Genomic DNA, 12,580 nt, shown 5'->3' with positions numbered 1-12,580 from the left:
GTCAAAGCCGGGCAAGGCCAAGCAATCTGAGATGAAGACTGCATCGCTGTCATCCCTGAAACAGCTAGATGTGTAATAATTTGAAACCCTGCTGGCAGTTGAAGAATATTTAGGATCTCATAATTATACTGTGTTGCAAGGCCTATGTCAATTGTGTAAATTTACATACAGTAGACCTCTTGGTGAGCAGCTGCTACAGAGGGGTGTCGGTCTCCTCAGGAGTAGCTAGGAGTCTAATTCCGTTGTATGTTAATTAGGGGTCTGTGTTGACCTGAGTTGCTCAAAGGACTTTTGCTACTAATTATATGCACCATGTCGACCCGCTTGACCAAATGTGGAGTGTTTAAAAGGTGGCTTCAATGCTATCATTTTAGTCAGTCAGTCGAGGCGCGAGCCTTGTGGGAGACGTGAGCCATGCACTCTGCATGGCTGGCGTGATGCTGTTGCTGTTCAATGCTGTATGCTGTACTCCGTTTGAATAAACATCATGGAATTTCACTTCGTCTCTGCTGCGTGCACATTTCTCCTCTGTATGGTATATTATATACATCAGATGGTGCCAGAAACCGGTCGTGTTGGTGTGTTTATCACGTCAGATGAAACAGTACCAGCGGCTTTTTTTTTCGTCTAATTCGGTGGAGGGGAGTTTTTGTGAGCGGCGACGAAGGAGCTCCAGCGGACCCGACCCGAGCGTGATTTTGTCCATTTCGCAGCGGGGATGATGACGACGACCGCCGCGAGGAGTGTTGTGCGACGGGGACCGATGACGAGCCACCGGACGGGTGTCACGGGTGAGCTGCGGAGCGGTCGATGGAGCGGCGACAGCCACGCGGAGGCCTTGGTCATTCATCACGTCGGCGCGGGGACAGCGATTGCGGGCGGGGATCGGTGAGACGCAGCGCGGAGCAGCAGTGGCCGACTGACCTGCAAGCTGAGGGCCTTCACAGACAGGGGTCTGTGATGAAGATGTTCCAGGCTTTTCTTTTCGTCCCATCTCTGTTTTGAACAGAGTTGGGAGGGGGGAGAGGATGATGATGATGACGAGGACAGCGGGACAACAGCAGTGAACAGACTCTTGAACTTTTATCCGTGCAGCTGAGCGAACAGTTCGAGGTAAACTAGAATGAGCAGCATACAGAGAAGAAGTTTCCTTTGTTCGTACAGAGAAAAGATGGACTTTCTTCTCTCTGTTTAACAAATTGTGCGTCTCGTTTGTTTTCAGCATGAATTATAATAGGCCTCATGTTGGTATGTGTTTGTGTATAATTAGATAAGTTGAGTCATTTAGCCTAATTATGAATCAATGAGGAATTTTCCTATAGATATGAAGAGGTTTATGTGATATTATTGTTAGACTCTGGCGTGGAATGTGTATCTACTTGGATCACCAGTGTGTGATGTTGGTCAGACGTAAATCCGAGAGTGGTTTAGCTGGCATTGTGTATTTAACATTGGACAGCAGAGTTTAGTTTGTAAATCATGTAGGTTATTGCATATCAAAAAGTGCTCTTGTAAAAGGGAGTTGAAAGCGGCATATGTATTGTTTAATGTCTGTTACCTGTACTAATCATTTTTCCATTATTCATACACGTAGGGATGTCTGTTTGAAAACCATTTTTGGGAAGTTCTGTACTGTAATGCTGTTATTTTTTGGTTTCTTGAATGTATTGTCTAAGCTAAGGGTCAAGGGGGGTGTAAGATAATTATGGTTCCATATTTTTAGATGATCATCTTGTGATGATCAAGGGGGGAATATGAAGAATATTTAGGATCTCATAATTATACTGTGTTGCAAGGCCTATGTCAATTGTGTAAATTTACATACAGTAGACCTCTTGGTGAGCAGCTGCTACAGAGGGGTGTCGGTCTCCTCAGGAGTAGCTAGGAGTCTAATTCCGTTGTATGTTAATTAGGGGTCTGTGTTGACCTGAGTTGCTCAAAGGACTTTTGCTACTAATTATATGCACCATGTCGACCCGCTTGACCAAATGTGGAGTGTTTAAAAGGTGGCTTCAATGCTATCATTTTAGTCAGTCAGTCGAGGCGCGAGCCTTGTGGGAGACGTGAGCCATGCACTCTGCATGGCTGGCGTGATGCTGTTGCTGTTCAATGCTGTATGCTGTACTCCGTTTGAATAAACATCATGGAATTTCACTTCGTCTCTGCTGCGTGCACATTTCTCCTCTGTATGGTATATTATATACATCACAGTGCAGGGAATAGGGAGAGAAAAAAACAAATCACTTCCATTAGTGTCAGTCTGCTACAGTTCAATCAGCACAATTATTCCTGACACGAAACCCTGATTTCGTTGTGAAAGTGAAAGTGGTGGGAACATATTGAGAGAGTTTTGCAAAACACCTTATCTCTCTAAGAAAATGCATATATATATACGTTTAAGCTTTAATTTCTTGTTCAAAGTCAAACGCATGGATCTGTCGGAATGGTGCAGCTTTGTAGAGAAGATTCGCCACTCTGAAGATTAGAGCCGGTAAAATATCAGCCTTTCCATCCTGCCATGGCTGGTCTATGCATAAGTGAATGAAGTGCCTGCTTAGGGCCCTCATGGCCACCACATTGCCCCCAAGAGTGCTGGAAATGTCACACAAAAGACGTTGAAATGTTGCTGTTGTTTCGAGGGGCTAGAATGCCCTGCAGACCACTAAGCAGTGCCGAGCTACAACCATGGAAATGGGATGACATCATGACAAAGACATCTGTCAGAGAGAGTTAATTCCTTCAGACAGATCTAGTGCGACTAAGCATGAAGTCCCTGTTCCATCCTCACTGCCTGCCTAACGTATGCTAAGCACTTTGCCAGGCACAGGTCAGTGCAAGTATGGCATCCAACTGTTGCTCACGCTGAGCCATTTGAAATCCTGCCCTGCTGTGCCTGTGCTACGTGTGAGTGAGACTCTCGTCTCCTTTCTTTGTGTGCATGCATATGCAACGTGTGTCTGTGTGCATGTGCACAGGTCTGCATACTTCAGTGACTCATGTTTCTCTGCAAGTGTACATTTATATTTTTCTGTGGGCAGGTAACTGTGACAGACACTGTAACGGTGGCTATATCCTCCCAAAGGGGTGGTACACAGTAAAACGCTCAGTGTCAATTTAACTCTGAGAGTGTGAATGTGGACCATTTGGGTCCATTTTTATACACTCAACGTTAAAATGACCTTGAGTACTGTGTGCAGTAGGATTGTGTGGACACGTCATGCTCAGCCGGCCATGAGAAAATAAAGAAAATAGGAAACGGATGAGAAAAGGCATGACATAAGTGGGAATATGTGAGTGGGCCTAATTAAAGCATGTAAAGGAAAATGAAAGAGAACAACCAAAGGCTCAATATTTACAGCACTGTACGCAGGACAGAATGTCACATTCTATTTCTAAGTGGGGTCATATATACGCTATAGGTTTTCTCTCCATTTTTGAACACACAGATACAGCAGCAGCAGGGGGAGGAGGAGGAGGATGGGCAGAGAGAAACAGCCGTTCAGCTGCCAAGTGCATTGTTGAGGCCCGGGGTGAAGGAAGACAGTCACAGTCCCCAGGACTCCTCAAACATGTAATCTACCCAACCAGAGCCAGATGATTCCTCTTCCTCCTCCTTCGGCTCACTCTGTTTTCTTTGTCCCTCACTCTCTGTAACACCCCCACACACACACACACACACACACACACACACACACACCTCTCTCTCTCTCTCTCTCTCTCTCTCTCTACAGTGTGCATATTTGTCTGTGTATTTACAATTATGTACTTTTTTGCGGACACGTGTTCTATGTTTACACGGGGGAAAATATATTCCTTTTGGACATGGCATTCCCAAGTTAGAGCCATTTGAAAACAGCATGCCTTGCTGAAAGAAAAGAAACGGCAAAAAAAGACACCGGAGATACATCCATTTCCGTGTAAACAACAGACGGACCAGATCAGGATGTGATTTTTCGATGGCCTATATTTCCAGCAACTCCAGTGTTTTTATGGTGGTGTTCGCTGACATTCAAAATCAAACACAGGACCATAAAGTCGCCAAAGTCGTCCTTGGAAGAGAATGCCATTGGGGAAAATGTCATATTTACCAGCAGGACATTTGACCGAAATCGGAGGTAGTGTATATGACACACAGCTGCGGAACCACTGTTGGTAATGTACTAATGTAGCAGAGTGGCTCACACCCTGAGCCTGATGACCTAAAAGTCTAATATCTCCCCCGAGCTAAAGGAATTCCCATTGGCTTTAAGTGGTTTAGATGTTGGCTTTCGACGTTGGCTTCCTGGGCGTGGAATAACCCAAATATCGATCTACTGTATGCAGCCTTCCCTGTGGAAGAGAGATGAAATGCTTGGAACAAAATGTAGAAACTATTACATTTGTCATTTAGATGTGGGCTGTCATTAATCAAACTGATGACACGTCCACATCAGGAATGCCACATCCACCACCATGGTTCAGGCTCGTGCACCAGTTTATCACCCACAAAACTATATGCCTCAGAGCAGAACTGGCTGAGAGAGAGAGAGAGAGAGAGAGAGAGAGAGCACCTGCTGTGCTCTCTGTCTGGAGCCTGGAGGTAAGGGGAGAGGCGTAATGCAGTAGCATAGTGGGGGGTATAAGGACTTCACTGGCCAGCTGTTGGATGGAGTCTTTAAAACTATAAGCTCCATATCCTGAGGAGTTGAGTGAGTCAGTTAGAGTCCCTCATCCTGTCTTGACCGAGACGATAACCCAAAATAACCCCTGATGGCCCCGGTCAGCCACAGTCTCACCCCGACTGACCTACTGCCAGATGCTCTGGGAGGATGTGGTGTACTGCTGAGCAGCGTTCCGTCTCAGCGCACTTCCCACCTTGACGTTAAGAGGTCACTCCATTCCTGCATATTTCCCCAAAGCAGCCACGGCACAAATTGAAAGGAATTGTCCCTGTAATTAATAATTTAGTCCAAACTCCTTTGGGGTATTCTTTTGTCACTGTAAATGTAATTATACTGTATGTGAAATGTGTCCTTTGCATTAACCCATCCTAGCTATTAGGCGTAGCAGGTGCTATTATAGTAAATCGCCCCCGGGTAGCAGTTAGGGGTCAAGTGTCTTGTTCAGTGACACGTCGACACGGTTCACCGGTGAGAAAACCGGAGGTCTTCTGATTCCTCTCTCCTAACTCAGTTATGGATGCTGTAGACCCCCAGGGGCCAGTCAAGCCACGTTAAACCTATATATCAGCTCTTTGAAAGAAGCAGATCTACATGCAAACAATAATTGATCGTATTGCAACACAATGTGAGCTTGTAGATCTGCTGTTTTGAAAAAGATTTGGAAACACTTTAACAACACACATCATGAATGGGGGTCCCTGACATAAAGTACTTTCAGATGGCGGTCCGCAGCCAAATACATGACTAATGTGGGGGTCCTTGACATGAAAATGTTTGAGAACCACTGCTGAGGACTACATGGTGTGTGTGTGTGTGTGTGTGTGTGTGTGTGTGTGTGTGTGTGTGTGTGTGTGTGTGTGTGTGTGTGCTACACTTCCTAACCATCTGTCCATTGTACCAATATATCAGAGACACATACTCCCCCAGATTACAACCACACACGGAGATTTTGAAAGCATGACAAATGACAAAAAACTCACATATCTGCTGGGCGAAGTACGACAATGTGCAAAGTTGCAAACACAGCAGCAAGATTTGTGAGTTGCTGTGATAGGAGAAGGATATCAAATGAAACACAACCACCCTAAAGACTAATCATTGTGTATATTCCTGCACTGTCCTGCATCGAGTGCACTTGGTACATAGAAATTGATCTATTGAAGATTGAAGATATTGACTCCCAAATGTACATCATTTTTGTTTTGATTGTATTGCTGTATTGTTGTATTGTGCTTTCTCCTTTTGCAATGTAAACGTATGTTTTCTCATGCCAATAAAGCACTTTGAATTGAAAATGAATTGTGTGTGTGTGCGTACGCTTGTGTGCGTACGCTTGTGTGTGTGTGTGTGTGTGTGTGTGTGTGTGTGTGTGTGTGTGTGTGTGTGTGTGTGTGTGTGTGTGTGTGTGTGTGTGTGTTTGTGTGCGTGTGTGCGTGCGTGCGTGTTCATATGCGTATATGTTTATTGATGCTGAAGCTTACCGGACTGTTGATTGGTATACAAGGTCTTCCCGTCTACGGTAGTCCTCCATGTGAGAGTAATTGGTGTTAAACATTGCATCGTAGGTGAAGATTTTCTGCTTGATGGTGCCTCCATCTGTAACCTGTCGAACAAAGGAGCAAAGACATTAATAAGGCAATTTCACCAATGACAGATAGTAGAGACATGTATACGCTTCGTTATACCCCGCAGATTCTCCATCCCACACAAGCTTCTGTTCCTAGCCGCCATCTAACATAGCAGAATCTTTTTGGCCGGAGGCGAAGACAGTGCTCTTGCCCACAATTATACCATTGATCCATTTACCGCCATGATAAGCTCATTTCTTCAACACGTCCAAAAGACAGGCGAGTGGAGTGGGGCTGAAAACTGCCAGCATAATGAAATCAGTGAAACCTGCTCTTATAGGCGTGTGTGCGTGCGTGCGTGTATGTGTGCGTGCATGCGTGCGCGTGCGTGCTTGTGTGCGTGTATGTGTCTGTGCGTGTCACTGTGTGTGCGGGCGCGCATATATGGTTAAGTCTTAATGAAGACTGACGCAGCACGGTGTTCCGTATGTGTCTAGCAGTCTGCACTCTGCAGAGGTAATGGCTTGTGACGAGATACTGCAGAGGTAGCAGGGGTAGGATATTCAAGGGACTGTTTTTTTTCATTCCCCCCCCCCCCCCCCCCCCTTTTTTGTCCAGCATGGTAAATGATGGAGTAGCGCTTTTCTCTGTAATATTCACAGGGGAGAGAGGAAGTCACTTAGCATTTGAATGACTGTGATTTCTCCCCCTCCTCAGAAGCAACAGACAGACGTAAAGAAAAAGGATGACAGGATTTTAATGGAACCGCTAATACTGCTCTCTGAAGAAGGAAATTGTCGATGGGCCGGGAGGTCTTTCTTTCCTCTGCTGGAGAAGATGCTATCGTTCCACTTGGTCAATGCAATGCAATCCCTTCAAAGCGAGGTAAATAAAAGCATCATATTTTATGATTAGTGACCAGCGCAACGTACTGTACTCGCCGCACCACGAAGAGACATTGCTAAATTGTCTTTATTTGAGAAAGCAATTCTCTGTGCCCTGTGAATGACTGGGGGCCAACTCATATAACCTCTTGCCTCCAGAGGAAGCAGATTGCCTCAGGCTCAGCTTGTTGAGTGGTGCTGTACGAGGCGCTGGAAATGCTGAAACAAACAAAAGTGTCTCTCTCTCTGTCTGTCTCTGTCTCTCTCTCTCTCTCTCTTTTAGCAGGCAACAGTGCAACACTATCTCTCTCTCTCTCTCTCCGTTTATGGCACAACAGCGCCACTTTTGAACCCTACTGGTACTCTAAACATAGTCACATATAGGTTAGGACGGACATTGCTGTTCCTTGGAGTGGTTGCACCACTCAAAAAAGTATGCTTAATGAACCGTGTGTGAACCGAACAACATTGGTCACCTGTGACCAATAATTACACGCAATCCAACTCCATTGAGGTTTCACCATGTTTATCTTTATTCGACTCAACCTCTACAAAGGTCAGCATGGTGGACACGACAAGAATGTCGAGAAGCTTTCTGTGAGTGACACTGCTTTGTCCAACTGAGATGTTGTGGCTTCCCTGCTCAAGGCCAAGCCATCTGCTCCACTTTCATACACCAGGATACAGACAATGGCACCAGAAAAACGTCAGCATTTACAAGCAAATGGTGTTTGAAAAATATAATAAAATGCACACCGCCTTGTCACTGTGCCACCATTGACTGTGGTCACCATAATGGACCAAAATCATCGTAAAGAAAGTAACATGTTTCTGTCTCACATCGTTGTAAAACACTTAACGTGAAAAAGTGAGTGTTCAACGGGGCTGAACGGAATATCATCATTGGGTGTATGTTAATGATACATGATGCCAGTCTGACAAACTGGTAGGTGGTGCATTTTCATTGGTTAAATGATGAGATGTCAACGAGACTACTGCGGGCACACATAAAGACAGTACTGCATGAATTGCAAATTAAGTATAAAAACTTAATCTCAGGAATATTATTGGCATCTGCAGTCAGATGTATACTTTTCATTCAAATTCAACAGATCCTGTTAAATAATATTTTCTGGGCAAGCAATCTATGAGGCTTATTTCAAAGATATTTCTTCACTCCTAGTCCTGAATCTTGTTGTCCTCATCCTTGCTTTTACAATATCCAATTTGGTTTCTGTCAATGACCTTTCATTCTCAAAATAAGTTACTGCAAGATGCCTAAATAATTCAAGACAAAAAACTTGTTTACATGTTTACAGTAATGTTTGTAATTTAATAATAAATTATCCTTATTTCACAAATTGATATTGGTTGTAATTGATATGTTGATATTTTGTCCAAAGACTAATCTAAATTAACCACCCCTTCAATTCTATGATGTACTGAGGTCACATGACACCAACAAATGATTAAACCCCACTGGGTTTGCGTGGGAAGACAAAGACAAGGACTGGCAAAGCTCAATACTTGCCTGTGCTTTTATAAAGTGCAAAACAACGACCAAAAGCAGACAAACTCACTGTCTCCTCTCTCTCTCTCTCTCAAAAAGAGAAGAAAGATTACTTTTGAATTTAGAGTTATGCAAGCCAAGGATACATAAACTGTGGCAATAATGCTCCACTGGCCCCGAAGTACCGAGGTGACTTAAAGAGACATTCTACGACGCTCTCCCTTTTCACGCTCCATCTGATCCAAAAGACATTACAGTTGCCTCTCTCCTGCCCCTCCGCCCCTCACCTCTGTGGATAATACAGGTGTCAGATTCAGGTTGTCTGTGAGCGAGTAAGGAGCGATGAGAAGATTGCTGCCTCGGTCGGGTCACCTCCGTGACTCCCCTCTCTTTATCTACTCCCCTTTAATGAATTCACCTCTTAATTAAGATTGACCTAAAAACCCACGTGTATGACACAAGTCTGGGTAGAAGTCACACATCAGCGAATGTCTCCCCTTTCCCACCAAGAGGGAACTGCTCCGGTGTGTGAATGACAAACTGAAAGAGGGAATGATAGGAAAATATAGAGAGAGAGAGTGGGAGAGAGAAATAGAATGGAATCTGTGCCAGAATGGCTGTACTAGGCAGGGCAAGAGGGAGATGAACAGGCTTTGATTGCAGAAAAGCACCGTTGGGGAGAGCAAAGCTTTTGCTATAACTGCTTTGTTGAATCCAGGCCATGCCTTTCTATGCAGACGAGGCACGGATGCAACCATGCACTACGCCATCTGGAGATATGAAAGAGACAGGCATGGGTGGAGACGAGTCAGCTGCCCTTCCTTGTCTGTACCGCGGCAGGCAGACGGTGTATTGGTGGAAGGGTAGCCAGCAGGGCTAAAGAGGAGTCTAGGACAGGCGAGTTAACAAGGAGGGGGAGATGGAGAGGTGCTGCAACAACAGGTGCTGCGATTGTCCCAAGATGCGATGGTTTGGAGATCTCTCCTCCAGACGGCGGGGCGACCTAGATCTCACCTGGCCTGCCGACTCTCCCGCTGACTCTCTAATGATGATTCCCATTATCGAGGTCATATTAGTACTGGGTCTCGGGGGTTAAACCAAAAAGCTCTCTCCCCTCCCTCTGCATGTCTGGGGCAGGCCTATTTATAGGCTGCAGCTGCCTGTGCAGCCACTGGAGGAAATATAGCTCACACACTGCACTGTGAGAGAGACAACATCAGCACTAACTCGACCTTTAAGTATTTCCTCCCTAAATTAGATGTGCTGGAGAAAACTATTGCTTGATGTGGAGGAGAACATTACGTTATACTGTCGGTTACTATTATTTTGGATGGGTGTCGTGTAGAAAATATGATGCTTTTGGAATTATGAACCCATCAAGTACTATAGGGATTTCCGAGCTGGAAGGAATGGAAGAATGGAAGGCAAAATGGGAAATGCATGGGATCACAAGGCTGAGGGTCATCTAATTCCCCAAGTACACAGAGAGATAAAAGAGCCCACGGAGACTGATGGGGTGCCAGGAGGAGAAAAGTGGAAGAACAGCACACTATGTTCCACACAAGAAACGCTTCCCAGTACACGATAATAGGTTTATAGAGGAAACTTTCATTATTTTTCGGTCTGTACCTTTTGTGATCGACAGTACATCCATACATCTTGTACCTCAATGTTCATGGACAGCAGCAAGCTCTAAACTAATGTTTTAATACGATTTACGGCATTTCCATCCAATCCCTCAATTAAAAAGACTTAGTGAAGCAACAATAATGGAAATGATCAAACCATTGTCTTGGCACTTTCCTACATATTCAAGCTAATTTGCCTAATAATATTATCTCACAAAGGAATCCATTATTCCAAGGCACAGAGTCTTTCTAAAGCAGGGCAGAATAATTGAGTGGGATTTTAAAATGGGAAATTGCTAAAATTACTTAATGCCACAATAAAAGTGATACAATGTTGACATTTGAATCCCCTACAGTACATGTTAATGTGCTCTGGTGAAGAACTACCATTAAAGGGATATTTCACTTTAAAAAAAATAAACACAAAAGAAAGGGTAATTACTCAGGCTTTTGTGAGCATCCCGGACAGTTTTTAAGTTGCCTGATTCAGTATTTAGATATTTGATATTCATTTTATTGGACACGACCCCTAGTTGGGTCATATCTGATACTTCCGTTACCGCGGTGGATTTATCATCTATGAAGGTTCAAAAACAAATTGAGCCCCCATGTATACCTCGCAAAAATGCGGGCAATACAATGCACAATAAACACTCCTTGGGCTAAAAACGGCCATAGCCGTCATCACAAATGTGATGAGGTCAGCACATGTGAGCACAATTGGGCACATTTGGGCAAGTGGCTATGGCCATCTTTTCAATTACTAACTTTTTCATTAATTTCATTTTTGAGCTACAGTATACAGTATATAGGTTTAATGTTTGTTTTTAGTTCAATGTTTGTTTTAAAAACGCCATTGACAATGAAGGGAAAATGTACGTCATCTTGTCCCTAACACAAACATTAAATGCCTTAAGTAACAATAAAGAGATTGTTTTACATCACCATTACATCACCTAATCAACATGAGTTAGACTTTAGTTTAATACATAAGCGCCCCTCACTATATACAGGTTTAATGTTTGTCTTTAGTTAAATTTTTGCTTTGTAAACGCAATGAAGGGAACATTTACGTCATAATGTGCCTCATTATACGTCATATCTTCTCTTTATTGTTGTCTCGTTTAATGTTTGTGTTGGCACAGTTTGTTACATCACCATTACATCACCTAATCAACATGAGTTAGACTTTAATATATTAGCGCCCCTCACTTCACACGGGTGTGATCTTTTCATTTATTGTCACTTATAAAGGAGGAGTATGAGTCACCAGAACCAAGACATATACATACAAGGATGTATCTATTCATTTCATCCACGTAGGTAGTGGGCTTCCCAGCTGGCCACTTCAACAAATAAAACTGACAGTGTTCTCAGGTTCTCATGTGGGAACTGAAGCCAGGAGGGGATTGTGTTATTGTCACTGAAGTAGGGGAACGGGGAAGATAGCATGAATCTCCACTTACGTACACTCTACCGGTGGAAGTCCTTGCTGTCGGGTGAAAGTAAATTCCATGTGTATCAGGGATAGTATATGCCCTCCATAGTCCAACTGGAGGTTGGCAGCGAGGGGGGGGGGGGGGGGGGGAGTAAGTGAAAAGTTCAATAATAGAAAAATACTTGTGTGCTGTGCTGATAGACAGCTATGTGTGTCCCTGGCTGGTTGTGTCTGTCTCTGTCAGTCTGTCTGTCTGTCGAGTACGGAAATAGCGTTTCTTGACCACCAAGTCTCACTGTTGTGCAGCCTATTACACAATCACACACACACACACACACACACACACACACACACACACACACACACACACACACACACACACACACACACACACACACACACACACACACACACACACACACACACACACACGTCTATATGAGTCATATATAAGAGACACTGGTGTCTTCATATACATGTAGACAAGAAAGAGACATGGAGAAAGTGACAGCTGCGGCATAGCTAGGCCACATTGGCCTCAGAGCATGCCGTCTTCTGAAGGGCACAATGCCAAACTGAGGCCAATAACGGCCATGGCTTTCGTGCATGGCCATGGCCTCCCTGAAATTCCTGCCCTGCAGGTCACTACTATAGCAAATATGCAGATAAAACATCTACTTAGACACTGTATAGTAATATGTAATGGAGAGTTGTTTAGATCAAAACAAGACATAGTTAAATAATGGTGTGGTCTCCCTGTCCAATCTCCAGCTATTTGCAGTTTAGGAACAAATCACAATTTAGTGTTCAGTGCCAAAGTAACACTAAACTGGCTGGGTGCTTTTGTGTGTGTAATGTGGTGACAGGCTATGCCTCATTTAGCCAAATGGA

The 12,580-nt window shown here is 44.1% G+C and overlaps 1 protein-coding gene across 2 annotated transcripts in view; it reads right to left on the bottom strand.

Annotated features, from left to right (window-relative positions):
• Positions 1-12,580, bottom strand: part of igsf21a (immunoglobin superfamily, member 21a) — a 241,920-nt gene that overhangs the window by 101,511 nt on the left and 127,829 nt on the right. For both annotated transcript variants that reach the window (XM_080776203.1, XM_080776202.1), the window contains exon 3: positions 6,143-6,264. In XM_080776203.1, coding sequence (XP_080632329.1) covers positions 6,143-6,264 — 122 coding nt within the window. The remainder of the gene's footprint in view (positions 1-6,142; positions 6,265-12,580) is intronic.

Source organism: Protomyctophum bolini (assembly GCF_963924005.1).
Source record: "Protomyctophum bolini genome assembly, chromosome: 2".
In the NCBI taxonomy this organism is placed as follows: Eukaryota; Metazoa; Chordata; class Actinopteri; order Myctophiformes; family Myctophidae; genus Protomyctophum; species Protomyctophum bolini.
The sequence above is the reverse complement of the archived record's forward strand: the minus strand, read 5'-3'. Positions and strand labels throughout refer to the sequence as shown.